Source organism: Engystomops pustulosus, chromosome 3, assembly GCF_040894005.1.
Source record: "Engystomops pustulosus chromosome 3, aEngPut4.maternal, whole genome shotgun sequence".
Taxonomy (NCBI): Eukaryota; Metazoa; Chordata; class Amphibia; order Anura; family Leptodactylidae; genus Engystomops; species Engystomops pustulosus.
Window position 1 is genome coordinate 236084412 of NC_092413.1, and position 25799 is coordinate 236110210.

General features: G+C 54.0%; 2 protein-coding genes across 5 annotated transcripts; one reads left to right on the forward strand and one right to left on the reverse strand.

Annotated features, from left to right (window-relative positions):
* Positions 1–5758: 5758 nt before the first annotated feature.
* On the reverse strand, positions 5759–9867 carry LOC140122831 (uridine-cytidine kinase-like 1). Its single transcript, XM_072144071.1, has 4 exons — positions 9680–9867; positions 6959–7158; positions 6777–6883; positions 5759–6000 (listed from the first exon to the last, which is right to left on the reverse strand). The coding sequence occupies exons 1-4, from the start codon at positions 9769–9771 to the stop codon at positions 5770–5772; spliced, it is 630 nt and encodes a 209-aa protein (XP_072000172.1). The 5' UTR covers positions 9772–9867; the 3' UTR covers positions 5759–5769.
* Positions 9868–9870: 3 nt separating this feature from the next.
* Positions 9871–25629, forward strand: DNAJC5G (DnaJ heat shock protein family (Hsp40) member C5 gamma). Of its 4 annotated transcripts, none has more exons than XM_072144073.1 (7): positions 9871–9948; positions 12810–12876; positions 19146–19264; positions 20392–20605; positions 24252–24405; positions 24479–24547; positions 24620–25629. In XM_072144073.1, exons 3-6 carry the CDS (start codon positions 19152–19154, stop codon positions 24541–24543), a joined length of 546 nt encoding a protein of 181 aa, XP_072000174.1. In that variant the 5' UTR covers positions 9871–9948; positions 12810–12876; positions 19146–19151; the 3' UTR covers positions 24544–24547; positions 24620–25629. The 4 variants fall into 4 exon arrangements, with proteins under 4 accessions (XP_072000174.1, XP_072000176.1, XP_072000175.1 ...); XM_072144075.1 differs by lacking the exon at positions 9871–9948 and adding an exon at positions 9961–9984; XM_072144074.1 differs by lacking the exon at positions 9871–9948 and adding an exon at positions 10017–10041.
* The last annotated feature ends 170 nt before the right edge of the window (positions 25630–25799 follow it).

A 25799-nucleotide genomic window follows, 5' to 3' on the forward strand; every position in this document is an offset into this window, starting at 1 on the left:
GGGAGAAGCTGGGAGAGGTGTTATAAAGATGGGGGGTCTTCTATGGGAGAAGCTGGGAGGGGTCTTATAAAGATGGGGGTCTTCTATGGGAGAATCTGGGAGGGGTCTTATAAAGATGGGGGGTCTTCTATGGGAGAAGCTGGGAGGGGTCTTATAAAGATGGGGGGGGTCTTCTATGGGTGAAGCTGGGAGGGGTCTTATAAAGATGGGGGGTCTTCTATGGGTGAAGCTGGGAGGGGTCTTATAAAGATGGGGGGTCTTCTATGGGTGAAGCTGGGAGGGGTCTTATAAAGATGGGGGGTCTTTTATGGGAGAAGCTGGGAGGGGTCTTATAAAGATGGGGGGTCTTCTATGGGAGAAGCTGGGAGAGGTCTTATAAAGATGGGGGTCTTCTATGGGAGAAGCTGGGAGGGGTCTTATAAAGATGGGGGTCTTCTATGGGAGAAGCTGGGAGGGGTCTTATAAAGATGGGGGTCTTCTATGGCAGAAGCTGGGAGGGGTCTTATAAAGATGGGGGGTCTTCTATGGGTGAAGCTGGGAGGGGTCTTATAAAGATGGGGGGTCTTCTATGGGGGAAGCTGGGAGGGGTCTTATAGAGATGGGGGGTCTTCTATGGGAGAAGCTGGGAGAGGTCTTATAAAGATGGGGGGTCTTCTATGGGAGAAGCTGGGAGAGGTCTTATAAAGATGGGGGGTCTTCTATGGGTGAAGCTGGGAGAGGTCTTATAAAGATGGGGGGTCTTCTATGGGTGAAGCTGGGAGAGGTCTTATAAAGATGGGGGGTCTTCTATGGGAGAATCTGGGAGAGGTCTTATAAAGATGGGGGGTCTTCTATGGGTAAAGCTGGGAGAGGTCTTATAAAGATGGGGGTCTTCTATGGGTGAAGCTGGGAGAGGTCTTATAAAGATGGGGGTCTTCTATGGCAGAAGCTGGGAGGGGTCTTATAAAGATGGGGGGTCTTCTATGGGTGAAGCTGGGAGGGGTCTTATACAGATGGGGGTCTTCTATGGGAGAAGCTGGGAGAGGTCTTATAAAGATGGGGGGTCTTCTATGGGAGAAGCTGGGAGGGGTCTTATAAAGATGGGGGTCTTCTATGGGTGAAGCTGGGAGAGGTCTTATAAAGATGGGGGTCTTCTATGGGAGAAGCTGGGAGAGGTCTTATAAAGATGGGGGGTCTTCTATGGGAGAATCTGGGAGAGGTCTTATAAAGATGGGGGGTCTTCTATGGGTAAAGCTGGGAGAGGTCTTATAAAGATGGGGGTCTTCTATGGGTGAAGCTGGGAGGGGTCTTATAAAGATGGAGGGTCTTCTATGGGAGAAGCTGGGAGAGGTCTTATAAAGATGGGGGTCTTCTATGGCAGAAGCTGGGAGAGGTCTTATAAAGATGGGGGGTCTTCTATGGGAGAAGCTGGGAGGGGTCTTATAAAGATGGGGGTCTTCTATGGGAGAAGCTGGGAGAGGTCTTATAAAGATGGGGGTCTTCTATGGCAGAAGCTGGGAGGGGTCTTATAAAGATGGGGGTCTTCTATGGCAGAAGCTGGGAGAGGTCTTATAAAGATGGGGGGTCTTCTATGGGTGAAGCTGGGAGAGGTCTTATAAAGATGGGGGTCTTCTATGGGAGAAGCTGGGAGAGGTCTTATAAAGATGGGGGTCTTCTATGGCAGAAGCTGGGAGGGGTCTTATAAAGATGGGGGGTCTTCTATGGGTGAAGCTGGGAGGGGTCTTATACAGATGGGGGTCTTCTATGGGAGAAGCTGGGAGAGGTCTTATAAAGATGGGGGGTCTTCTATGGGAGAAGCTGGGAGAGGTCTTATAAAGATGGGGGGTCTTCTATGGGAGAAGCTGGGAGGGGTCTTATAAAGATGGGGGGTCTTCTATGGGAGAAGCTGGGAGGGGTCTTATAAAGATGGGGGTCTTCTATGGGAGAAGCAGGGAGGGGTCTTATACAGATGGGGGTCTTCTATGGCAGAATCTGGGAGAGGTCTTATAAAGATGGGGGGTCTTCTATGGGTGAAGCTGGGAGGGGTCTTATAAAGATGGGGGGTCTTCTATGGGTGAAGCTGGGAGGGGTCTTCTATGGGTGAAGCTGGGAGAGGTCTTATAAAGATGGGGGTCTTCTATGGGAGAAGCTGGGAGGGGTCTTATAAAGATGGGGGGTCTTCTATGGGAGAAGCTGGGAGAGGTCTTATAAAGATGGGGGGTCTTCTATGGGAGAAGCTGGGAGGGGTCTTATAAAGATGGGGGGGTCTTCTATGGGAGAAGCTGGGAGAGGTCTTATAAAGATGGGGGGTCTTCTATGGGAGAAGCTGGGAGAGGTCTTATAAAGATGGGGGTCTTCTATGTGAGAAGCTGGGAGGGGTCTTATAAAGATGGGGGGTCTTCTATGGCAGAAACTGGGAGGGGTCTCATAAAGATGGGGGGTCTTCTATGGGTGAAGCTGGGAGGGGTCTTATAAAGATGGGGGGTCTTCTATGGGAGAAGCTGGGAGGGGTCTTATAAAGATGGAGGGTCTTCTATGGGAGAAGCTGGGAGGGGTCTTATAAAGATGGGGGGTCTTCTATGGGAGAATCTGGGAGGAGTCTTATAAAGATGGGGGGTCTTCTATGGGAGAAGCTGGGAGAGGTCTTATAAAGATGGGGGGTCTTCTATGGCAGAAGCTGGGAGGGGTCTTATAAAGATGGGGGGTCTTCTATGGGTGAAGCTGGGAGGGGTCTTATGAAGATGGGGGTCTTCTATGGGAGAAGCTGGGAGGGGTCTTATAGAGATGGGGGTCTTCTATGGGAGAAGCTGGGAGAGGTCTTATAAAGATGGGGGTCTTCTATGTGAGAAGCTGGGAGGGGTCTTATAAAGATGGGGGGTCTTCTATGGCAGAAACTGGGAGGGGTCTCATAAAGATGGGGGGTCTTCTATGGGTGAAGCTGGGAGGGGTCTTATAAAGATGGGGGGTCTTCTATGGGAGAAGCTGGGAGGGGTCTTATAAAGATGGAGGGTCTTCTATGGGAGAAGCTGGGAGGGGTCTTATAAAGATGGGGGGTCTTCTATGGGAGAAGCTGGGAGGGGTCTTATAAAGATGGGGGGTCTTCTATGGGAGAATCTGGGAGGAGTCTTATAAAGATGGGGGGTCTTCTATGGGAGAAGCTGGGAGAGGTCTTATAAAGATGGGGGGTCTTCTATGGCAGAAGCTGGGAGGGGTCTTATAAAGATGGGGGGTCTTCTATGGGTGAAGCTGGGAGGGGTCTTATGAAGATGGGGGTCTTCTATGGGAGAAGCTGGGAGGGGTCTTATAGAGATGGGGGTCTTCTATGGGAGAAGCTGGGAGGGGTCTTATAAAGATGGGGGGTCTTCTATGGGAGAAGCTGGGAGGGGTCTTATAAAGATGGGGGGTCTTCTATGGGTGAAGCTGGGAGAGGTCTTATAAAGATGGGGGGTCTTCTATGGGAGAAGCTGGGAGGGGTCTTATAGAGATGGGGGGTCTTCTATGGGAGAAGCTGGGAGGGGTCTTATAGAGATGGGGGGTCTTCTATGGGAGAAGCTGGGAGGGGTCTTATAAAGATGGGGGTCTTCTATGGGAGAAGCTGGGAGGGGTCTTATAAAGATGGGGGGTCTTCTATGGGAGAAGCTGGGAGGGGTCTTATAGAGCTGGGAGGGGTCTTATAGAGATGGGGGGTCTTCTATGGGAGAAGCTGGGAGAGGTCTTATAAAGATGGGGGGTCTTCTATGGGTGAAGCTGGGAGGGGTCTTATAAAGATGGGGGGGTCTTCTATGGGTGAAGCTGGGAGGGGTCTTATAAAGATGGGGGGTCTTCTATGGGAGAAGCTGGGAGGGGTCTTATAAAGATGGGGGGGTCTTCTATGGGTGAAGCTGGGAGAGGTCTTATAAAGATGGGGGGTCTTCTATGGGAGAAGCTGGGAGAGGTCTTATAAAGATGGGGGGGTCTTCTATGGGAGAAGCTGGGAGGGGTCTTATAAAGATGGGGGGTCTTCTATGGGAGAAGCTGGGAGGGGTCTTATAAAGATGGGGGGTCTTCTATGGGAGAAGCTGGGAGGGGTCTTATAGAGATGGGGGGTCTTCTATGGGAGAAGCTGGGAGAGGTCTTATAAAGATGGGGGTCTTCTATGAGAGAAGCTGGGAGGGGTCTTATAAAGATGGGGGGTCTTCTATGGGTGAAGCTGGGAGGGGTCTTATAAAGATGGGGGGTCTTCTATGGGAGAAGCTGGGAGGGGTCTTATAAAGATGGGGGGGTCTTCTATGGGAGAAGGTGGGAGGGGTCTTATAAAGATGGGGGGTCTTCTATGGGAGAATCTGGGAGGGGTCTTATAAAGATGGGGGGTCTTCTATGGGTGAAGCTCGGAGAGGTCTTATAAAGATGGGGGGTCTTCTATGGGAGAAGCTGGGAGGGGTCTTATAAAGATGGGGGGTCTTCTATGGGAGAAGCTGGGAGGGGTCTTATAAAGATGGGGGGTCTTCTATGGGAGAATCTGGGAGGGGTCTTATAAAGATGGGGGGTCTTCTATGGGTGAAGCTCGGAGAGGTCTTATAAAGATGGGGGGTCTTCTATGGGAGAAGCTGGGAGGGGTCTTATAAAGATGGGGGGTCTTCTATGGGAGAAGCTGGGAGGGGTCTTATAAAGATGGGGGGTCTTCTATGGGAGAAGCTGGGAGAGGTCTTATAAAGATGGGGGGTCTTCTATGGGAGAAGCTGGGAGGGGTCTTATAAAGATGGGGGGTCTTCTATGGGTGAAGCTGGGAGGGGTCTTATAAAGATGGGGGGTCTTCTATGGGTGAAGCTGGGAGGGGTCTTATAAAGATGGGGGTCTTCTATGGGAGAAGCTGGGAGGGGTCTTATAAAGATGGGGGGGTCTTCTATGGGAGAAGCTGGGAGGGGTCTTATAAAGATGGGGGGTCTTCTATGGGAGAAGCTGGGAGGGGTCTTATAAAGATGGGGGGTCTTCTATGGGTGAAGCTGGGAGAGGTCTTATAAAGATGGGGGGTCTTCTATGGGAGAAGCTGGGAGGGGTCTTATAAAGATGGGGGGGTCTTCTATGGGTGAAGCTGGGAGGGGTCTTATAAAGATGGGGGGTCTTCTATGGGTGAAGCTGGGAGGGGTCTTATAAAGATGGGGGTCTTCTATGGGAGAAGCTGGGAGGGGTCTTATAAAGATGGGGGGGTCTTCTATGGGAGAAGCTGGGAGGGGTCTTATAAAGATGGGGGGTCTTCTATGGGTGAAGCTGGGAGAGGTCTTATAAAGATGGGGGGTCTTCTATGGGAGAAGCTGGGAGGGGTCTTATAAAGATGGGGGGGGTCTTCTATGGGAGAAGGTGGGAGGGGTCTTATAAAGATGGGGGGTCTTCTATGGGAGAAGCTGGGAGGGGTCTTATAAAGATGGGGGGTCTTCTATGGGTGAAGCTGGGAGGGGTCTTATAAAGATGGGGGGTCTTCTATGGGTGAAGCTGGGAGAGGTCTTATAAAGATGGGGGGTCTTCTATGGGAGAAGCTGGGAGGGGTCTTATAAAGATGGGGGGTCTTCTATGGGAGAAGCTGGGAGGGGTCTTATAAAGATGGGGGGTCTTCTATGGGTGAAGCTGGGAGGGGTCTTATAAAGATGGGGGGTCTTCTATGGGTGAAGCTGGGAGGGGTCTTATAAAGATGGGGGGTCTTCTATGGGAGAAGCTGGGAGGGGTCTTATAAAGATGGGGGGTCTTCTATGGGAGAAGCTGGGAGGGGTCTTATAAAGATGGGGGGGTCTTCTATGGGAGAAGGTGGGAGGGGTCTTATAAAGATGGGGGGTCTTCTATGGGAGAAGCTGGGAGGGGTGATTGGGTGTCTCTCACCCAGTCCTTGCGGCGGCTGTGGCTGGTGAAGTCGTACACCGGCACCTTCACGCTCTTCCCTTTCTTCAGTTTGCGCAGAACGCTGACCAGAAGATCAAAGTCAAACGCATCGGGGTGATCGAAGTTATACTCATTCCGGGCCGCCAGATCCTGCTGCTCCTTAGTCAGGATCTAAAAACATCAGCAGGTAATAATGGCACCCGAAAAGGAGCCTCCACCCCCATCAGTACTCCCCCCCCCACAGATCAGGGCCCCCCCTCATCCCCCCCCCCAGGCTACAGATCAGGGCCCCCCCTCATCCCCCCCCCAGGCTACAGATCAGGGCCCCCCCCTCATCCCCTCCCCCCCCAGGCTACAGACCAGGGCCCCCCTCATCCCCCCCCAGGCTACAGATCAGGGCCCCCCTCATCCCCCCCCAGGCTACAGATCAGGGCCCCCCTCATCCCCCCCCCCAGGCTACAGATCAGGGCCCCCCTTATACCCCCCCAGGCTACAGATCAGGGCCCCCCTTATCCCCCCCCAGGCCACAGATCAGGGCTCCCCTCATCCCCCCCCCCAGGCTACAGATCAGGGCCCCCCTTATACCCCCCCAGGCCACAGATCAGGGCTCCCCCTCACCCCCCCCCCCAGGCTACAGATCAGGGCCCCCCCTCATCCACCCCCCCCAGGCTACAGATCAGGGCCCCCCTTATCCCCCCCCAGGCTACAGATCAGGGCCCCCCTCATCCCCCCCCCAGGCCACAGATCAGGGCCCCCCTTATCCCCCCCCAGGCTACAGATCAGGGCCCCCCCTCATCACCCCCAGGCCACAGATCAGGGCCCCCCTTATCCCCCCCCCCCAGGCTACAGATCAGGGCTCCCCCTCATCCCCCCCCCAGGCCACAGATCAGGGCCCCCCTTATCCCCCCCCAGGTCACAGATCAGGACTCCCCTCATCCCCCCATTACCTTATAGAAGCAGTCCATGGACAGCAGGACCACCCATGGCACGTCCAGGGCTTCGATGATCCTATTGGCTACGGTGGTCTTCCCGGATGCGCTGCCCCCGCACAGACCTAATAATGGAGGAACATGGATGATATAATGTAGAGGAGACACGAGGCACCACTAGGCTCTGGGACCCTCCGCACCTATGACAAAGGCCTCCTTAAATGGGGTCCCGGACTCGTTGTACCAGGGAGGCCGCCCGGCCGTGTAGATGGTCCTCTTACTGGTGCGCAGCAGCGGGGGCTCCGTCTTGCTTTGGCTGGTGGTGCGTTTCCGGGGGGAGAGAGATGGGGTGAGGGGCAGCCGGGTCAGCAGCGTGTCCAGAGAGTCCTCTCCACTGTCACTGGCCACAGAAAAATGGAAGACATTATCACCCACCGGAGCCACGAGGCAAATAACTGTGAGAAAAGGCCACGTGTCTGGGGCCACGTGTCTGGTGCCACGTGTCTGGCATCTGCTCCTCACCACCGGCAGTCACAGATGAGTGAAGATCGGTGCAGACTAAACTCCAACACCACAAGTGCGAAGAAAACCCGGAGAAGTGTCACCGTAGAGCGGAGCGGCTGCGTCCCACGTCCCGGCTGTGCGGGTGCAGGAGACACGTATGCCCTATGGTTTTCTGTTAATGTGACCGCGCGAGGGCTTATTTTTTGTGGGATGGTATAGCGGCTGTGCACTGCTGATCAGGAGGTATTAATCAGAAGGAAAATATCTCCTGTAATACATTGTTTTCTTTGGTGTTCACCATTTAGCCTAAAATAATAAGACACAAGAACAAAGCTGCACATTGGGGAGACGTGGCCCGCACCTCATAATGAGAACCACTAATAACCAACAAGTACAAAGATAAAAACCCTAATACAGCCCGGGGCAATGACAAGTCCTGGATAGATCCATGCATGCAGCGTGGCCAGGGCTCCACACGTGGTATCTATATAGGTGAAGATCCAAGGCGACACGAATTACCATTACAAATCCACGGAGAAGTCTCCGTATAATACACAAGTGTCCCCATGGCACCAGGGCTCAGCACCGGCTCCGGTCCACATTTATCTTTTTCTTGTCTCATACATTTTGTCACTGCCGCCTTCCACGAGGTGAAACGCTTTATTTTCTAGATTTACTTTTATTTAAAGAACTTGTGAGCTGAGCGATTATCCGCCTGCGTGTCCATTATAATCCCCTGCAATATCCTGATGTATTATCACCGTGGCCCCACACACAGCCTGACCACAAGACTGTAAGAGGACCCCGGGCCCCCCCAGAAAGGAGCGCAGGGGGGCTGACCTCAGCATTAAACACCAGCAATCGCAGCTTGCTCTGACCACGCGTGGCACCCTGCTGCATCAGCACAGCGGCTCCCACTCACTGTCCACGCCTCGTTACCTCCCCTAACACCCACTGTCCACGCCTCGTCACCCTCCCCTCCCACCCACTGTCCACGCCCCGTCACCCTCCCCTCCCACCCACTGTCCACGCCTCGTCACCCTCCCCTCCCACCCACTGTCCACGCCTCGTCACCTCCCCTACCACCCACTGTCCACGCCTCGTCACCTCCCCTACCACCCACTGTCCACGCCTCGTCACCCTCCCCTCCCACCCACTGTCCACGCCTCGTCACCTCCCCTCCCACCCACTGTCCACGCCTCGTAACCCTCCCCTCCCACCCACTGTCCACGCCTCGTCACCTCCCCTCCCACCCACTGTCCACGCCTCGTCACCTCCCCTCCCACTCACTGTCCACACAGATCCCCCTCCCCTTAGGACCTCTCCATACAGATCCCCCTCCCCTTAGGACCTCTCCATACAGATCCCCCTCCCCTTAGGACCTCTCCATACAGATGCCCCTCCCCTTAGGACCTCTCCATACAGATCCCCCTCCCATTAGGACCTCTCCATACAGATCCCCCTCCCCTTAGGACCTCTCCATACAGATGCCCCTCCCCTTAGGACCTCTCCATACAGATGCCCCTCCCCTTAGGACCTCTCCATACAGATGCCCCTCCCCTTAGGACCTCTCCATACAGATGCCCCTCCCCTTAGGACCTCTCCATACAGATGCCCCTCCCCTTAGGACCTCTCCATACAGATGCCCCTCCCCTTAGGACCTCTCCATACAGATGCCCCTCCCCTTAGGATCTCTCCATACAGATGCCCCTCCCCTTAGGACCTCTCCATACAGATGCCCCTCCCCTTAGGACCTCTCCATACAGATGCCCCTCCCCTTAGGACCTCTCCATACAGATGCCCCTCCCCTTAGGACCTCTCCATACAGATGCCCCTCCCCTTAGGACCTCTCCATACAGATGCCCCTCCCCTTAGGACCTCTCCATACAGGTGCCCCTCCCCTTAGGACCTCTCCATACAGATGCCCCTCCCCTTAGGACCTCTCCATACAGATGCCCCTCCCCTTGGGACCTCTCCATACAGATGCCCCTCCCCTTGGGACCTCTCCATACAGATCCCCCTCCCCTTGGGACCTCTCCATACAGATGCCCCTCCCCTTAGGACCTCTCCATACAGATCCCCCTCCCCTTAGGACCTCTCCATACAGATGCCCCTCCCCTTAGGACCTCTCCATACAGATGCCCCTCCCCTTAGGACCTCTCCATACAGATGCCCCTCCCCTTAGGACCTCTCCATACAGATGCCCCTTCCCTTAGGACCTCACCATACAGATGCCCCTCCCCTTAGGACCTCTCCATACAGATGCCCCTCCCCTTAGGACCTCTCCATACAGATGCCCCTCCCCTTAGGACCTCTCCATACAGATGCCCCTCCCCTTAGGACCTCTCCATACAGACCCCCCGCCCCTCCCCATACTATACACTGGGCCGGTACATTCCCGCCTCCCGTGTGTGCACCTGTGTGAGCGGCTCCTCCCGGGCTCCCCCTCCATTTCCCCGCAGCTTTTCTTCTCCGCCGCTCTCTCCATGCCGGAAGGAGCGCGCCGCATGTCAGACTACAAGTTCCGGCATCCCGCGCGTCACCCGCCAAACCACGCCCCTAACAGAGACAGTGACATCTCCCGCCCCTTCAGCCTGAGGTACTGCAGGCGGGAACAGGGAGGGCGTGCCTGGGGTGCCAACCAATCCGGTGGCTGCTTTTATAATACGACCCGCAACACTCACATGTAAGCTGAGATATGATTGGTCATGAGTTTTCTGAGGTGATTATTTTTTTATGATAAGTCCCGAGAAGGAGCTCAAAGCCTGAAGGGCCCCTGGTACTGACTGACCCCCGGATACTGACTGTGACTGACCCCCCCCGGTACTGACTGACCCCCCCGGTACTGACTGACCCCCCAATACTGACTGACCCCCCCTAATACTGATTGACCCCCCGGTAATGACTGACCCCCCGATACTGACTGACCCCCCTAATACTGACTGACCCCCCCGGCACTGACTGACCCCCCCGATACTGACTGACCCCCCCGGTACTGACTGACCCCCCCGATACTGACTGACCCCCCCGATACTGACTGACCCCCCGGTACTGACTGACCCCCCCGATACTGACTGTGACTGACCCCCGGTACTGACTGACCCCCATAATACTGACTGACACCCCAATACTGACTGACCCCCCGGTACTGACTGACCCACCTGTACTGACTGACCCCCCTAATACTGACTACCACCCCCCCTAATACTGACTGACCCCCCTAATACTGACTGACCCCCCTAATACTGACTACCACCCCCCCCGATACTGACTGACCCCCCTAATACTGACCGACCCCCCCTAATACTGACCGACCCCCCCTGGTACTGACTGACCCCCCGATACTGACTGACCCCCCCCCCCCCCCCGGCACTGACCGTCCCCCCTGGTACTGACTGACTGACCCCCTGATACTGACCGACCCCCCCTGGTACTGACTGACCCCCCGATACTGACTGACCCCCCCCCCCCCCGGCACTGACCGTCCCCCCTGGTACTGACTGACTGACCCCCTGATACTGACCGACCCCCCTGGTACTGACTGACCCCCCAATACTGACTGACCCCCCCAATACTGCCTGACCCCCCCCCCCCATACTGACTGACCCCCCTAATACTGACTGAACCCCCGCCCCCCCCCCCCGGCACTGACCGTCCCCCCTGGTACTGACTGACTGACCCCCTGATACTGACTGACCCCCCTAATACTGACTGACCCCCCGATACTGACTGACCCCCCCCCCCCGATACTGAGTGACCCCCCCTAATACTGACTGACCCCCCGCCCCCCCCCCCCCGGCACTGACCGTCCCCCCTGGTACTGACTGACTGACCCCCTGATACTGACTGACCCCCCTAATACTGACTGACTGACCCCCTGATACTCACCGACCCCCCCCCCGGTACTGACTGACCCCCCGATACTGACTGACCCTCTAATACTGACTGACCCCCCCGGTACTGACTGACCCCCCCCCCCCCCCCCGATACTGACTGACTGACCCCCCCCCCCCCCGGCACTGACCGTCCCCCCCCCCCTGGTACTGATTGACTGTCCCCCTGATACTGACCAACCCCCCCGGTACTGACTGACCCCCCTGGTACTGACTGACCCCCCCGGTACTGACTGACCCCCTCCCCGGTACTGACTGACCCCCCCCCCGATACTGACTGACCCCCCCCCCCCGATACTGACTGACCCTCTAATACTGACTTACCTCCCGATACTGACCGACCGCCCCCCCCCCCTGGTACTGACTGACTGACCCCCCCGGTACTGACTGACCCCCCCTGACACTGACTGACCCCCCCGATACTGACTGACCCCCCCCGATACTGACTGACCCTCTAATACTGACTGAACCCCACCCCCCTGGCACTGACCGTCCCCCCCGGTACTTACTGACCGCCCGGTACTGACCGACCCTCTAATACTGACTTACCCCCCGGTACTGACCGTCCCCCCGATATTGACCGTCCCCCCCGATATTGACCGTCCCCCCCGATACTGACTGACCCTCTAATACTGACTGACCCCCCTGGTACTGACTGACCCCCCTGGTACTGACTGACCCCTCTGGTACTGACCGTCCCCTCTGGTACTGACTGACCCCCCAGTACTGACTGACCCCCCCCCCCCCCCGATACTGACTGACCCCCCGATACTGACTGACCCTCTAATACTGACTGACCCCCCCGATACTGATTGGGGGGGTGTAATACAGGGGGAGAGGTGTAATACAGAGGGAGAGGTGTAATACAGAGGGAGAGGTGTAATGCAGAGGGAGAGGTGTAATGCAGAGGGAGAGGTGTAATGCAGAGGGAGAGGTGTAATGCAGAGGGAGAGGTGTAATGCAGAGGGAGAGGTGTAATACAGGGGGAGAGGTGCAATACAGGGGGAAAGGTCGGGGAGGTGCAATACAGGGGGAGAGGTCGGGGGGTGTAATACAGGGGCAGAGGTCAGGGAGAGGTGTAATACAGGGGGATAGGGGGGAGAGGTGTAATACAGAGGAAGAGGTGTAATACAGAGGAAGAGGTGTAATACAGAGGGAGAGGTGGGGGGGGCGTAATACAGTTGGAGAGGTGTAATACAGAGGGAGAGGTGGGGGGGTGTAATACAGTTGGAGAGGTGTAATACAGAGGGAGAGGTGGGGGGGTGTAATACAGTTGGAGAGGTGTAATACAGAGGGAGAGTTGGGGGGAGGTGTAATACAGAGTAAGAGGTGTAATACAGAGGAAGAGGTGTAATACAGGGGAGAGGTGTAATACAGAGGGAGAGGTGGGGGGGTGTAATACAGTTGGAGAGGTGTAATACAGAGGGAGAGTTGGGGGGAGGTGTAATACAGAGTAAGAGGTGTAATACAGGTTGGGGAGGTGCAGTTATATGCAAGACACTAGTATTGGCTGATTTGCCCTCAATAAACATGGCTGCTGTGCCTGGTGTCACGTGACAAGCTGCTAGTTGTATTACTTCCGGGGGGCGTGGTCCACTGCTCGTTCCCGGGGACAGATGGGCGGGGTCTAATGTTTCTGCACTTCCGGGAGCAGGAAACACAAGCGGAGGGTGAGGCCACAGAGAGAAACTGCATGAGCCCCACATAGAGACCCCAGAGAGGTAAGTACCACCCCCTGTGATGTAATGTATGTACCTCCCCCTACTGTATATAGTGCCCTGTGTATAATGTATGTACCTCCCCCTCCTGTATATAGTGTCCTGTGTATAATGTATGTACCTCCCCTCCTGTATATAGTGTCCTGTGTATAATGTATGTACCTCCCCTCCTGTATATAGTGTCCTGTGTATAATGTACGTACCTCCCCCTCCTGTATATAGTGTCCTGTGTATAATGTATGTACCTCCCCCTCCTGTATATATATATATATATATGTACCTCCCCTCCTGTATATAGTGTCCTGTGTATAATGTATGTACCTCCCCCTACTGTATATAGTGCCCTGTGTATAATGTATGTACCTCCCCCTCCTGTATATAGTGTCCTGTGTATAATGTATGTACCTCCCCTCCTGTATATAGTGCCCTGTGTATAATGTATGTACCTCCCCCTCCTGTATATAGTGTCCTGTGTATAATGTATGTACCTCCCCCTCCTGTATATAGTGTCCTGTGTATAATGTACGTACCTCCCCCTCCTGTATATAGTGTCCTGTGTATAATGTATGTACCTCCCCCTCCTGTATATATATATATGTACCTCCCCTCCTGTATATAGTGTCCTGTGTATAATGTATGTACCTCCCCCTACTGTATATAGTGCCCTGTGTATAATGTATGTACCTCCCCCTCCTGTATATAGTGTCCTGTGTATAATGTATGTACCTCCCCTCCTGTATATAGTGCCCTGTGTATAATGTATGTACCTCCCCCTCCTGTATATAGTGTCCTGTGTATAATGTATGTACCTCCCCCTCCTGTATATAGTGTCCTGTGTATAATGTACGTACCTCCCCCTCCTGTATATAGTGTCCTGTGTATAATGTATGTACCTCCCCCTCCTGTATATAGTGTCCTGTGTATAATGTATGTACCTCCCCCTCCTGTATATAGTGTCCTGTGTATAATGTATGTACCTCCCCCTCCTGTATATATATATATGTACCTCCCCTCCTGTATATAGTGTCCTGTGTATAATGTATGTACCTCCCCTCCTGTATATAGTGTCCTGTGTATAATGTATGTACCTCCCCTCCTGTATATAGTGTCCTGTGTATAATGTATGTACCTCCCCCTCCTGTATATAGTGTCCTGTGTATAATGTATGTACCTCCCCCTCCTGTATATAGTGTCCTGTGTATAATGTATGTACCTCCCCTCCTGTATATAGTGTCCTGTGTATAATGTATGTACCTCCCCTCCTGTATATAGTGTCCTGTGTATAATGTATGTACCTCCCCTCCTGTATATAGTGTCCTGTGTATAATGTATGTACCTCCCCCTCCTGTATATAGTGTCCTGTGTATAATGTATGTACCTCCCCTCCTGTATATAGTGTCCTGTGTATAATGTATGTACCTCCCCCTCCTGTATATAGTGTCCTGTGTATAATGTATGTACCTCCCCCTCCTGTATATAGTGTCCTGTGTATAATGTATGTACCTCCCCCTCCTGTATATAGTGTCCTGTGTATAATGTATGTACCTCCCCCTCCTGTATATAGTGTCCTGTGTATAATGTATGTACCTCCCCTCCTGTATATATATATGTACCTCCCCTCCTGTATATAGTGTCCTGTGTATAATGTATGTACCTCCCCCTCCTGTATATAGTGTCCTGTGTATAATGTACGTACCTCCCCCTCCTGTATATAGTGTCCTGTTTATAATGTATGTACCTCCCCCTCCTGTATATATATATATGTACCTCCCCTCCTGTATATAGTGTCCTGTGTATAATGTATGTACCTCCCCCTCCTGTATATAGTGTCCTGTGTATAATGTATGTACCTCCCCTCCTGTATATAGTGTCCTGTGTATAATGTATGTACCTCCCCCTCCTGTATATAGTGTCCTGTGTATAATGTATGTACCTCCCCTCCTGTATATATATATGTACCTCCCCTCCTGTATATAGTGTCCTGTGTATAATGTATGTACCTCCCCCTCCTGTATATAGTGTCCTGTGTATAATGTACGTACCTCCCCCTACTGTATATAGTGCCCTGTGTATAATGTATGTACCTCCCCCTCCTGTATATATATATATGTACCTCCCCTCCTGTATATAGTGTCCTGTGTATAATGTATGTACCTCCCCCTCCTGTATATAGTGTCCTGTGTATAATGTATGTACCTCCCCCTCCTGTATATATATATGTATATATATATGTACCTCCCCTCCTGTATATAGTGTCCTGTGTATAATGTATGTACCTCCCCTCCTGTATATAGTGTCCTGTGTATAATGTATGTACCTCCCCTCCTGTATATAGTGTCCTGTGTATAATGTATGTACCTCCCCCTCCTGTATATATATATATGTACCTCCCCTCCTGTATATAGTGTCCTGTGTATAATGTATGTACCTCCCCTCCTGTATATAGTGTCCTGTGTATAATGTATGTACCTCCCCCTCCTGTATATAGTGTCCTGTGTATAATGTATGTACCTCCCCTCCTGTATATAGTGTCCTGTGTATAATGTATGTACCTCCCCTCCTGTATATAGTGTCCTGTGTATAATGTATGTACCTCCCCCTCCTGTATATAGTATCCTGTGTATAATGTATGTACCTCCCCCTCCTGTATATAGTGTCCTGTGTATAATGTATGTACCTCCCCCTCCTGTATATAGTGTCCTGTGTATAATGTATGTACCTCCCCCTCCTGTATATAGTGTCCTGTGTATAATGTATGTACCTCCCCCTCCTGTATATATATATGTACCTCCCCTCCTGTATATAGTGTCCTGTGTATAATGTACGTACCTCCCCCTACTGTATATAGTGCCCTGTGTATAATGTATGTACCTCCCCCTCCTGTATATATATATATATATGTACCTCCCCTCCTGTATATAGTGTCCTGTGTATAATGTATGTACCTCCCCCTCCTGTATATAGTGTCCTGTGTATAATGTATGTACCTCCCCCTCCTGTATATAGTATCCTGTGTATAATGTATGTACCTCCCCCTCCTGTATATAGTGTCCTGTGTATAATGTATGTACCTCCCCCTCCTGTATATAGTGTCCTGTGTATAATGTATGTACCTCCCCCTCCTGTATATATATATATGTACCTCCCCTCCTGTATATAGTGTCCTGTGTATAATGTATGTACCTCCCCCTCCTGTATATAGTGTCCTGTGTATAATGTATGTACCTCCCCCTCCTGTATATAGTGCCCTGTGTATAATGTATGTACCTCCCCCTCCTGTATATAGTGTTCTGTGTATAATGTATGTACCTCCCCTCCTGTATATAGTGTCCTGTGTATAATGTATGTACCTCCCCTCCTGTATATAGTGTCCTGTGTATAATGTATGTACCTCCCCCTACTGTATAGTGTCCTGTGTATAATGTATGTACCTCCCCCTCCTGTATATAGTGTCCTGTGTATAATGTATGTACCTCCCCTCCTGTATATAGTATCCTGTGTATAATGTATGTACCTCCCCCTCCTGTATATAGTGTCCTGTGTATAATGTATGTACCTCCCCCTCCTGTATATAGTGTCCTGTGTATAATGTATGTACCTCCCCCTCCTGTATATAGTGTCCTGTGTATAATGTATGTACCTCCCCCTCCTGTATATAGTGTCCTGTGTATAATGTATGTACCTCCCCCTCCTGTATATAGTGTCCTGTGTATAATGTATGTACCTCCCCCTCCTGTATATAGTGTCCTGTGTATAATGTATGTACCTCCCCCTCCTGTATATATATATGTACCTCCCCTCCTGTATATAGTGTCCTGTGTATAATGTATGTACCTCCCCCTCCTGTATATAGTGTCCTGTGTATAATGTATGTACCTCCCCCTCCTGTATATATATATGTACCTCCCCTCCTGTATATAGTGTCCTGTGTATAATGTATGTACCTCCCCTCCTGTATATAGTGTCCTGTGTATAATGTATGTACCTCCCCCTCCTGTATATAGTGTCCTGTGTATAATGTATGTACCTCCCCTCCTGTATATAGTGTCCTGTGTATAATGTATGTACCTCCCCCTCCTGTATATAGTGTCCTGTGTATAATGTATGTACCTCCCCTCCTGTATATAGTGTCCTGTGTATAATGTATGTACCTCCCCCTCCTGTATATATATATGTACCTCCCCTCCTGTATATAGTGTTCTGTGTATAATGTATGTACCTCCCCTCCTGTATATAGTGTCCTGTGTATAATGTATGTACCTCCCCTCCTGTATATAGTGTCCTGTGTATAATGTATGTACCTCCCCTCCTGTATATATATATGTACCTCCCCTCCTGTATATAGTGTCCTGTGTATAATGTATGTACCTCCCCCTACTGTATATAGTGTTCTGTGTATAATGTATGTACCTCCCCCTACTGTATAGTGTCCTGTGTATAATGTATATACCTCCCCCTACTGTATATAGTGCCCTGTGTATAATGTATGTACCTCCCCCTACTGTATATAGTGCCCTGTGTATAATGTATGTACCTCCCCCTCCTGTATATAGTGCCCTGTGTATAATGTATGTACCTCCCCCTCCTGTATATAGTGTTCTGTGTATAATGTATGTACCTCCCCTCCTGTATATAGTGTCCTGTGTATAATGTATGTACCTCCCCTCCTGTATATAGTGTCCTGTGTATAATGTATGTACCTCCCCTCCTGTATATAGTGTCCTGTGTATAATGTATGTACCTCCCCCTCCTGTATATAGTGTCCTGTATATATGTATACACATGCTGTGCCTGCCTCCTGTATATAGTGTCCTGTATATATGTATACACGGGCTGTGCCTGCCTCCTGTATATAGTGTCCTGTATATATGTATACTAGCGCTGTGCCTGCCTCCTGTATATAGTGTCCTGTATATATGTATACTAGCGCTGTGCCTGCCTCCTGTATATAGTGTCCTGTATATATGTATACACGCGCTGTGCCTGCCTCCTGTATATAGTGTCCTGTATATATGTATACACGTGCTGTGCCTGCCTCCTGTATATAGTGTCCTGTATATATGTATACACGTGCTGTGCCCGCCTCCTGTATATAGTGTCCTGTATATATGTATACACGCGCTGTGCCCGCCTCCTGTATATAGCGTCCTGTATATATGTATACACGCGCTGTGCCTGCCTCCTGTGTATAGTGTCCTGTATATATGTATACACATGCTGTGCCTGCCTCCTGTGTATAGTGTCCTGTATATATGTATACACGTGCTGTGCCTGCCTCCTGTGTATAGTGTCCTGTATATATGTATACACGCGCTGTGCCCGCCTCCTGTATATAGTGTCCTGTATATATGTATACACATGCTGTGCCTGCCTCCTGTATATAGTGTCCTGTATATATGTATACACGCGCTGTGCCCGCCTCCTGTATATAGTGTCCTGTATATATGTACACACGCGCTGTGCCTGCCTCCTGTATATAGTGTCCTGTATATATGTATACACGCGCTGTGCCTGCCTCCTGTATATAGTGTCCTGTATATATGTACACACGCGCTGTGCCTGCCTCCTGTATATAGTGTCCTGTATATATGTATACACGCGCTGTGCCCGCCTCCTGTGTATAGTGTCCTGTATATATGTATACACGTGCTGTGCCTGCCTCCTGTATATAGTGTCCTGTATATATGTATACACGTGCTGTGCCCGCCTCCTGTATATAGTGTCCTGTATATATGTATACACGTGCTGTGCCTGCCTCCTGTATATAGTGTCCTGTATATATGTATACACGTGCTGTGCCCGCCTCCTGTATATAGTGTCCTGTATATATGTATACACGCGCTGTGCCCGCCTCCTGTATATAGCGTCCTGTATATATGTATACACATGCTGTGCCTGCCTCCTGTGTGCTCCGTGTAGATAAGCTGATTAGTTTGGGTTCAGAGTTCGCTGTGAGGGAGGATTATCAGCATGATGGCGGCTGAGCGCTGACTGCAGGACCATATTCACACCTTCCTAACGTGAGCTGTGACCTGCATCCGGGATTAGGGGTCGGGACCACTCCATGACACGCAGTCCCACCAATTCAATGGGAGAGCCCCTCTAGTCACACACAGAGCAGCGGCGGCCTCCTCTAGTCACACACAGAGCAGCGGCGGCCTCCTCTAGTCACACACGGGGCGGCAGCGGCGGCCTCCTCTAGTCACACACGGGGCGGCAGCGACACGGGCCTCCTCCTCCTCCTCCTCCTCATCTTCCTCTCTGTGTTGCAGGACACGATGGCCGATCCCCAGAGACCACAGAGGAGAATGTCCCGGACCGGAACCTCCCTGTACCAGGTCCTGGGCCTGGAGAAGGGGGCCACACAGGACGACATCAAGAAGGCCTACAGGTGACCCTGCTACTACTCTCTGTTATCAGCAACTCGCAAAGAAAAAAGAAAAGCACAAAAATGGCTAAACTAATTATTTGGTAGAAATCGACAAATTTTTATTAGGAGACAAAACGCATTTACAACATATAAAGTACAAGAGCTGCAGAGCGGTGACCTGTGTGCTGAGGATACAATGTATCTGTGTGTGACCTGTGTGCTGAGGATACAATGTATCTGTGTGTGACCTGTGTGCTGAGGATACAATGTATCTGTGTGTGACCTGTGTGCTGAGGATACAATGTATCTGTGTGTGACCTGTGTGCTGAGGATACAATGTATCTGTGTGTGACCTGTGTGCTGAGGATACAATGTATCTGTGTGTGACCTGTGTGCTGAGGATACAATGTATCTGTGTGTGACCTGTGTGCTGAGGATACAATGTATCTGTGTGTGACCTGTGTGCTGAGGATACAATGTATCTGTGTGTGACCTGTGTGCTGAGGATACAATGTATCTGTGTGTGACCTGTGTGCTGAGGATACAATGTATCTGTGTGTGACCTGTGTGCTGAGGATACAATGTATCTGTGTGTGACCTGTGTGCTGAGGATACAATGTATCTGTGTGTGACCTGTGTGCTGAGGATACAATGTATCTGTGTGTGACCTGTGTGCTGAGGATACAATGTATCTGTGTGTGACCTGTGTGCTGAGGATACAATGTATCTGTGTGTGACCTGTGTGCTGAGGATACAATGTATCTGTGTGTGACCCCGGGGGAGGAGACTGTATCCCCCCTGTACAATCTATTACTCTCTGTTATCAGCCATTACATCCCGGGGAGAGGAGACTGTACAGGGGGGGGATACAATCTATTACTCTCTGTTATCAGCCATTACATCCCGGGGAGAGGAGACTGTACAGGGGGATACAATCTATTACTCTCTGTTATCAGCCATTACATCCCGGGGAGAGGAGACTGTACAGGGGGATACAATCTATTACTCTCTGTTACCTCTCTCCGGGATGACATGGCTGATGCTGCTGTTTCTGTGTCAGTGATGGTGATTGGGTTTAGGTTTTGGGGAGTTCGGGGGACTTCCCCTTGTAGTGACCCCCCTTTTCTCTCTGGTTTCTCCCTGGTCAGGAAACTTGCTTTAAGATATCATCCTGATAAGAATCCGGACAATCCTGAAGCTGCAGAGAAGTTCAAGGAAATTAATAACGCCAACTCCACGTTGAGCGATGACAACAAGCGCAGGATCTATGATGAGTACGGATCCATGGGCCTCTACGTGGCCGAGCAGTTTGGGGAAGAGAGCGTCAAATACTACTTCCTCATGTCCAAGTGCTGGTTCAAGGTGAGGGTGGTGGTCCGGTCACACGTGTACTGGGCCCCCTGCTCCTGGAGGGGATCTCTAGCGGCAAGGCTGTGGGCTCCGGTGATGGTCTCTAGCGGTAGGGCTGGGGGGTCCGGTGATGGTCTCTAGCGGTAGGGCTGGGGGGTCCGGTGATGGTCTCTAGCGGTAGGGCTGGGGGGTCCGGTGATGGTCTCTAGCGGTAGGGCTGGGGGGTCCGGTGATGGTCTCTAGCGGCAGGGCTGGGGGGTCCGGTGATGGTCTCTAGCGGTAGGGCTGGGGGGTCCGGTGATGGTCTCTAGCGGCAGGGCTGGGGGGTCCGGTGATGGTCTCTAGCGGTAGGGCTGGGGGGTCCGGTGATGGTCTCTAGCGGTAGGGCTGGGGGTCCGGTGATGGTCTCTAGCGGTAGGGCTGGGGGTCCGGTGATGGTCTCTAGCGGTAGGGCTGGGGGGTCCGGTGATGGTCTCTAGCGGTAGGGCTGGGGGGTCCGGCCTCTGTCTCTAGCGGCAGGGCTGGGGGGTCCGGTGATGGTCTCTAGCGGTAGGGCTGGGGGGTCCGGTGATGGTCTCTAGCGGCAGGGCTGGGGGGGTCCGGTGATGGTCTCTAGCGGTAGGGCTGGGGTGTCCGGTGATGGTCTCTAGCGGTAGGGCTGGGGCGTCTCTAGCAGTAGGGCTGGGGGTCCGGCCTCTGTCTGTAGCGGTAGGGCTGGGGGGTCCAGTGATGGTCTCTAGCGGCAGGGCTGGGGGGTCCAGTGATGGTCTCTAGCGGTAGGGCTGGGGGGTCTGGTGATGGTCTCTAGCGGTAGGGCTGGGGGGTCTGGTGATGGTGTCTAGCGGTAGGGCTAGGGGTCCGGCCTCTGTCTCTAGCGGCAGGGCTGTGGGGGTCCGGTGATGGTCTCTAGCGGTAGGGCTGTGGGGGTCCGGTGATGGTCTCTAGCGGTAGGGCTGGGGGGTCCGGTGATGGTCTCTAGCGGTAGGGCTGGGGGGTCCGGTGATGGTCTCTAGCGGCAGGGCTGGGGGGTCCGGTGATGGTCTCTAGCGGTAGGGCTGGGGGGTCCGGTGATGGTCTCTAGCGGTAGGGCTGGGGGGTCAGGTGATGGTCTCTAGCGGCAGGGCTGGGGGGTCCGGTGATGGTCTCTAGCGGTAGGGCTGGGGGGTCCGGTGATGGTCTCTAGCGGCAGGGCTGGGGGGTCCGGTGATGGTCTCTAGCGGTAGGGCTGGGGGTCCGGTGATGGTCTCTAGCGGTAGGGCTGGGGGTCCGGTGATGGTCTCTAGCGGTAGGGCTGGGGGGTCCGGTGATGGTCTCTAGCGGTAGGGCTGGGGGGTCCGGCCTCTGTCTCTAGCGGCAGGGCTGGGGGGTCCGGTGATGGTCTCTAGCGGTAGGGCTGGGGGGTCCGGTGATGGTCTCTAGCGGTAGGGCTGGGGCGTCTCTAGCAGTAGGGCTGGGGGTCCGGCCTCTGTCTGTAGCGGTAGGGCTGGGGGGTCCAGTGATGGTCTCTAGCGGCAGGGCTGGGGGGGTCTGGTGATGGTCTCTAGCGGTAGGGCTGGGGGGGGTCTGGTGATGGTCTCTAGCGGTAGGGCTGGGGGGGGTCTGGTGATGGTCTCTAGCGGTAGGGCTGGGGGGTCTGGTGATGGTCTCTAGCGGTAGGGCTAGGGGTCCGGCCTCTGTCTCTAGCGGCAGGGCTGTGGGGGTCCGGTGATGGTCTCTAGCGGTAGGGCTGGGGGGTCCGGTGATGGTCTCTAGCGGTAGGGCTGGGGCGTCTCTAGCAGTAGGGCTGGGGGTCCGGCCTCTGTCTGTAGCGGTAGGGCTGGGGGGTCCAGTGATGGTCTCTAGCGGTAGGGCTGGGGGGGGGGGGGGTCTGGTGATGGTCTCTAGCGGTAGGGCTGGGGGGTCTGGTGATGGTCTCTAGCGGTAGGGCTGGGGGTCCGCCCTCTGTCTCTAGCGGCAGGGCTGGGGGGTCCGGTGATGGTCTCTAGCGGTAGGGCTGGGGGGTCTCTAGCAGTAGGGCTGGGGGTCCGGCCTCTGTCTCTAGCGGCAGGGCTGGGGGGTCCGGTGATGGTCTCTAGCGGTAGGGCTGGGGGTCCGGCCTCTGTCTGTAGCGGCAGGGCTGGGGGGGTCTGGTGATGGTCTCTTGCGGTAGGGCTGGGGGGTCCGGTGATGGTCTCTAGCGGTAGGGCTGGGGGGTCCGGTGATGGTCTCTAGCGGCAAGGCTGTGGGCTCCGGTGATGATCTCTAGCGGTAGGGCTGGGGGTCCGGTGATGGTCTCTAGCGGTAGGGCTGGGGGGTCCGGTGATGGTCTCTAGCGGTAGGGCTGGGGGGTCTCTAGCAGTAGGGCTGGGGGTCCGGCCTCTGTCTGTAGCGGTAGGGCTGGGGGGGTCTGGTGTTGGTCTCTAGCGGTAGGGCTGGGGGTCCGGTGATGGTCTCTAGCGGTAGGGCTGGGGGTCCGGTGATGGTCTCTAGCGGTAGGGCTGGGGGGTCCGGTGATGGTCTCTAGCGGTAGGGCTGGGGGGTCCGGTGATGGTCTCTAGCGGCAGGGCTGGGGGGTCCGGTGATGGTCTCTAGCGGTAGGGCTGGGGGATCTGGTGATGGTCTCTAGCGGTAGGGCTGGGGGATCTGGTGATGGTCTCTAGCGGTAGGGCTGGGGGGTCCGGTGATGGTCTCTAGCGGTAGGGCTGGGGGGTCCGGTGATGGTCTCTAGCGGTAGGGCTGGGGGGTCCGGTGATGGTCTCTAGCGGTAGGGCTGGGGCGTCTCTAGCAGTAGGGCTGGGGGGTCCGGTGATGGTCTCTAGCGGTAGGGCTGGGGGTCCGGTGATGGTCTCTAGCGGTAGGGCTGGGGCGTCTCTAGCGGTAGGGCTGGGGGGTCCGGTGATGGTCTCTAGCGGTAGGGCTGGGGGGTCTGGTGATGGTCTCTAGCGGTAGGGCTGGGGGGTCCGTCGATGGTCTCTAGCGGTAGGGCTGGGGGGTCTGGTGATGGTCTCTAGCGGCAGGGCTGGGGGGTCCGGTGATGGTCTCTAGCGGCAGGGCTGGGGGGTCCGGTGATGGTCTCTAGCGGCAGGGCTGGGGGGTCCGGTGATGGTCTCTAGCGGCAGGGCTGGGGGGTCCGGTGATGGTCTCTAGCGGCAGGGCTGGGGGGTCCGGTGATGGTCTCTAGCGGTAGGGCTGGGGGTCCGGTGATGGTCTCTAGCGGTAGGGCTGGGGGTCCGGTGATGGTCTCTAGCGGTAGGGCTGGGGCGTCTCTAGCAGTAGGGCTGGGGGGTCCGGTGATGGTCTCTAGCGGTAGGGCTGGGGGTCCGGTGATGGTCTCTAGCGGTAGGGCTGGGGCGTCTCTAGCGGTAGGGCTGGGGGGTCCGGTGATGGTCTCTAGCGGTAGGGCTGGGGGGTCTGGTGATGGTCTCTAGCGGTAGGGCTGGGGGGTCCGTCGATGGTCTCTAGCGGTAGGGCTGGGGGGTCTGGTGATGGTCTCTAGCGGCAGGGCTGGGGGGTCCGGTGATGGTCTCTAGCGGCAGGGCTGGGGGGTCCGGTGATGGTCTCTAGCGGCAGGGCTGGGGGGTCCGGTGATGGTCTCTAGCGGTAGGCCTGGGGGGTCCGGTGATGGTCTCTAGCGGTAGGGCTGGGGGTCCGGCCTCTTATCTATACCTTGTATGTTCAGGGCCTGGTCATCTGCTTCAGCCTGGTCACGTGTTGCTGCTGCTGCTGCTGTTGCGGTTTTTGCTGCGGTCGGTGTAAACCTCCTGAGGAAGAGGATGATTCTTACAAGTGTGTGAACCCGGAGGACCTGGAGGCTCAGATCCGGGCGGAGGATGGTGAGTGATCTGCACCTCGTTCTCATGACTTGCCCTCTTCCTGGGTACCAAATGTCTGTGCCGTCTCTTTTAGGTGATGTCATAAACATGCAGCCGTCTTCAGGACCCCCCATCTACCCGCAGCCGCAGACTTCCTAATACAGTAAGTGCTGCCCCCTGCCTACAGGACCCCCTGAGCACAGCAGCCTCTGACCTCGCTCTGTCCTCTCTGCAGGTCCTTGTCTAGCAGCTGTACTGGACAGGATCCCCTTCATGTCACCTCTGGGGTCTGTCATTTTGTGCCCTTTCGGAGGAGGAGGCAGCTCATAAGCATCAGCGTTTCTTCTCCGGACAGGCCGTCACCGTCTCTGCTGCGAGGATCGGGAGGTGACGGGAAAACCAAAGACTTGTGTCTGCCACCGATGAGCACAGAACTGCTGCGACCCAGACGCTCGAGAGCCGGGAGCATCGCACCTGCCGCTTCGTATGTTGCTAATAGATGTTTTCATAGTTCTTCTTTTTGTCCCATGTCAAGAACTGGACTTTGCCTCTCGTGAAGTGGCCAGGACTCCTGGAGCCCCCACCGCGCTGAGGAGCCCCCACACGCCAGGTCCTTGTTTGCTTCTAATGATTTTATACTTCATGCCAATGACTACTGTGGGAGAGGGGAGGCAGCGGCCCCTAGCGTTGTGTACGAGGCCGCCCTCCCCCATCACCAGCACCTGATGATCTGTTCTGTATGGGCTCTTCCTGGTGTTCGCAGCAGAGCACTTGTGTCCCTTGTTAATAATTGGCCCTTTTTATGTCTCCCGGATGATGGTCTGCTCCAGTATTGTAAGCCACGGCCCGCCACGGAGCAGGTTCTTTGTTACGTGACACTCTGAGGTGTCGCCATGTGGGACGGTCCAGATCTCGTGGTATTATCGTGTCCCGTTTCGGTTTTTATATATCTTCTTTCACTGTGATTATGACACTAATGATTGGGAGAGCGGCGGTGATCTCCATCCAGATAATTAGACACAATCACATGTAGGGTTTTGCCAAATGTCTCATCTTGTCGCCAGTGACTGGGTGCCCGGGCGCACCATGAGATGCCGGCGCTGACGGGTGGGAGAGGAACGTTTCTTAGTATCATGAAGGTGTAATAAAAATGCAGGAGCTCCCCGTCAGCCCCTTGTCTGTTCTTGGGCGTCTGAGCCGGTACCTGGGTGACTGAGGTGACGTCGGAGCTTCCCTTTTAGGTTGTGTGTTTGTGTCTTTGTTATTTTGCGTATCATTGTGTGACTCAGTGTCACCTGCTGTGTGTGACAGCTGCACCCCCTCCCGTCACTGTCTGTCCCCATCCACAAGCTAAAAATACTCCTGGAATTCCTCATCCCCCTCCTGACGCCGATTATTAACGCTGTGTGGCCGGT

Bases quoted from the DNA above. Each gene is read 5' to 3' on its own strand.
- LOC140122831 (XM_072144071.1), bottom strand. From the start codon at position 9,771: ATGCGGCGCGCTCCTTCCGGCATGGAGAGAGCGGCGGAGAAGAAAAGC. The intron at 6,884-6,958 runs GTGCGGAGGGTC...CTCCATTATTAG, and splicing joins TAAGGAGGCCTTTGTCATAG to GTCTGTGCGGGGGCAGCGCA. The intron at 6,001-6,776 runs GTAATGGGGGGA...TGATGTTTTTAG, and splicing joins CCATGGACTGCTTCTATAAG to ATCCTGACTAAGGAGCAGCA.
- DNAJC5G (XM_072144073.1), top strand. From the start codon at position 19,152: ATGGCCGATCCCCAGAGACCACAGAGGAGAATGTCCCGGACCGGAACC. The intron at 19,265-20,391 runs GTGACCCTGCTA...CTCCCTGGTCAG, and splicing joins GACATCAAGAAGGCCTACAG to GAAACTTGCTTTAAGATATC. The intron at 24,406-24,478 runs GTGAGTGATCTG...CGTCTCTTTTAG, and splicing joins TCAGATCCGGGCGGAGGATG to GTGATGTCATAAACATGCAG.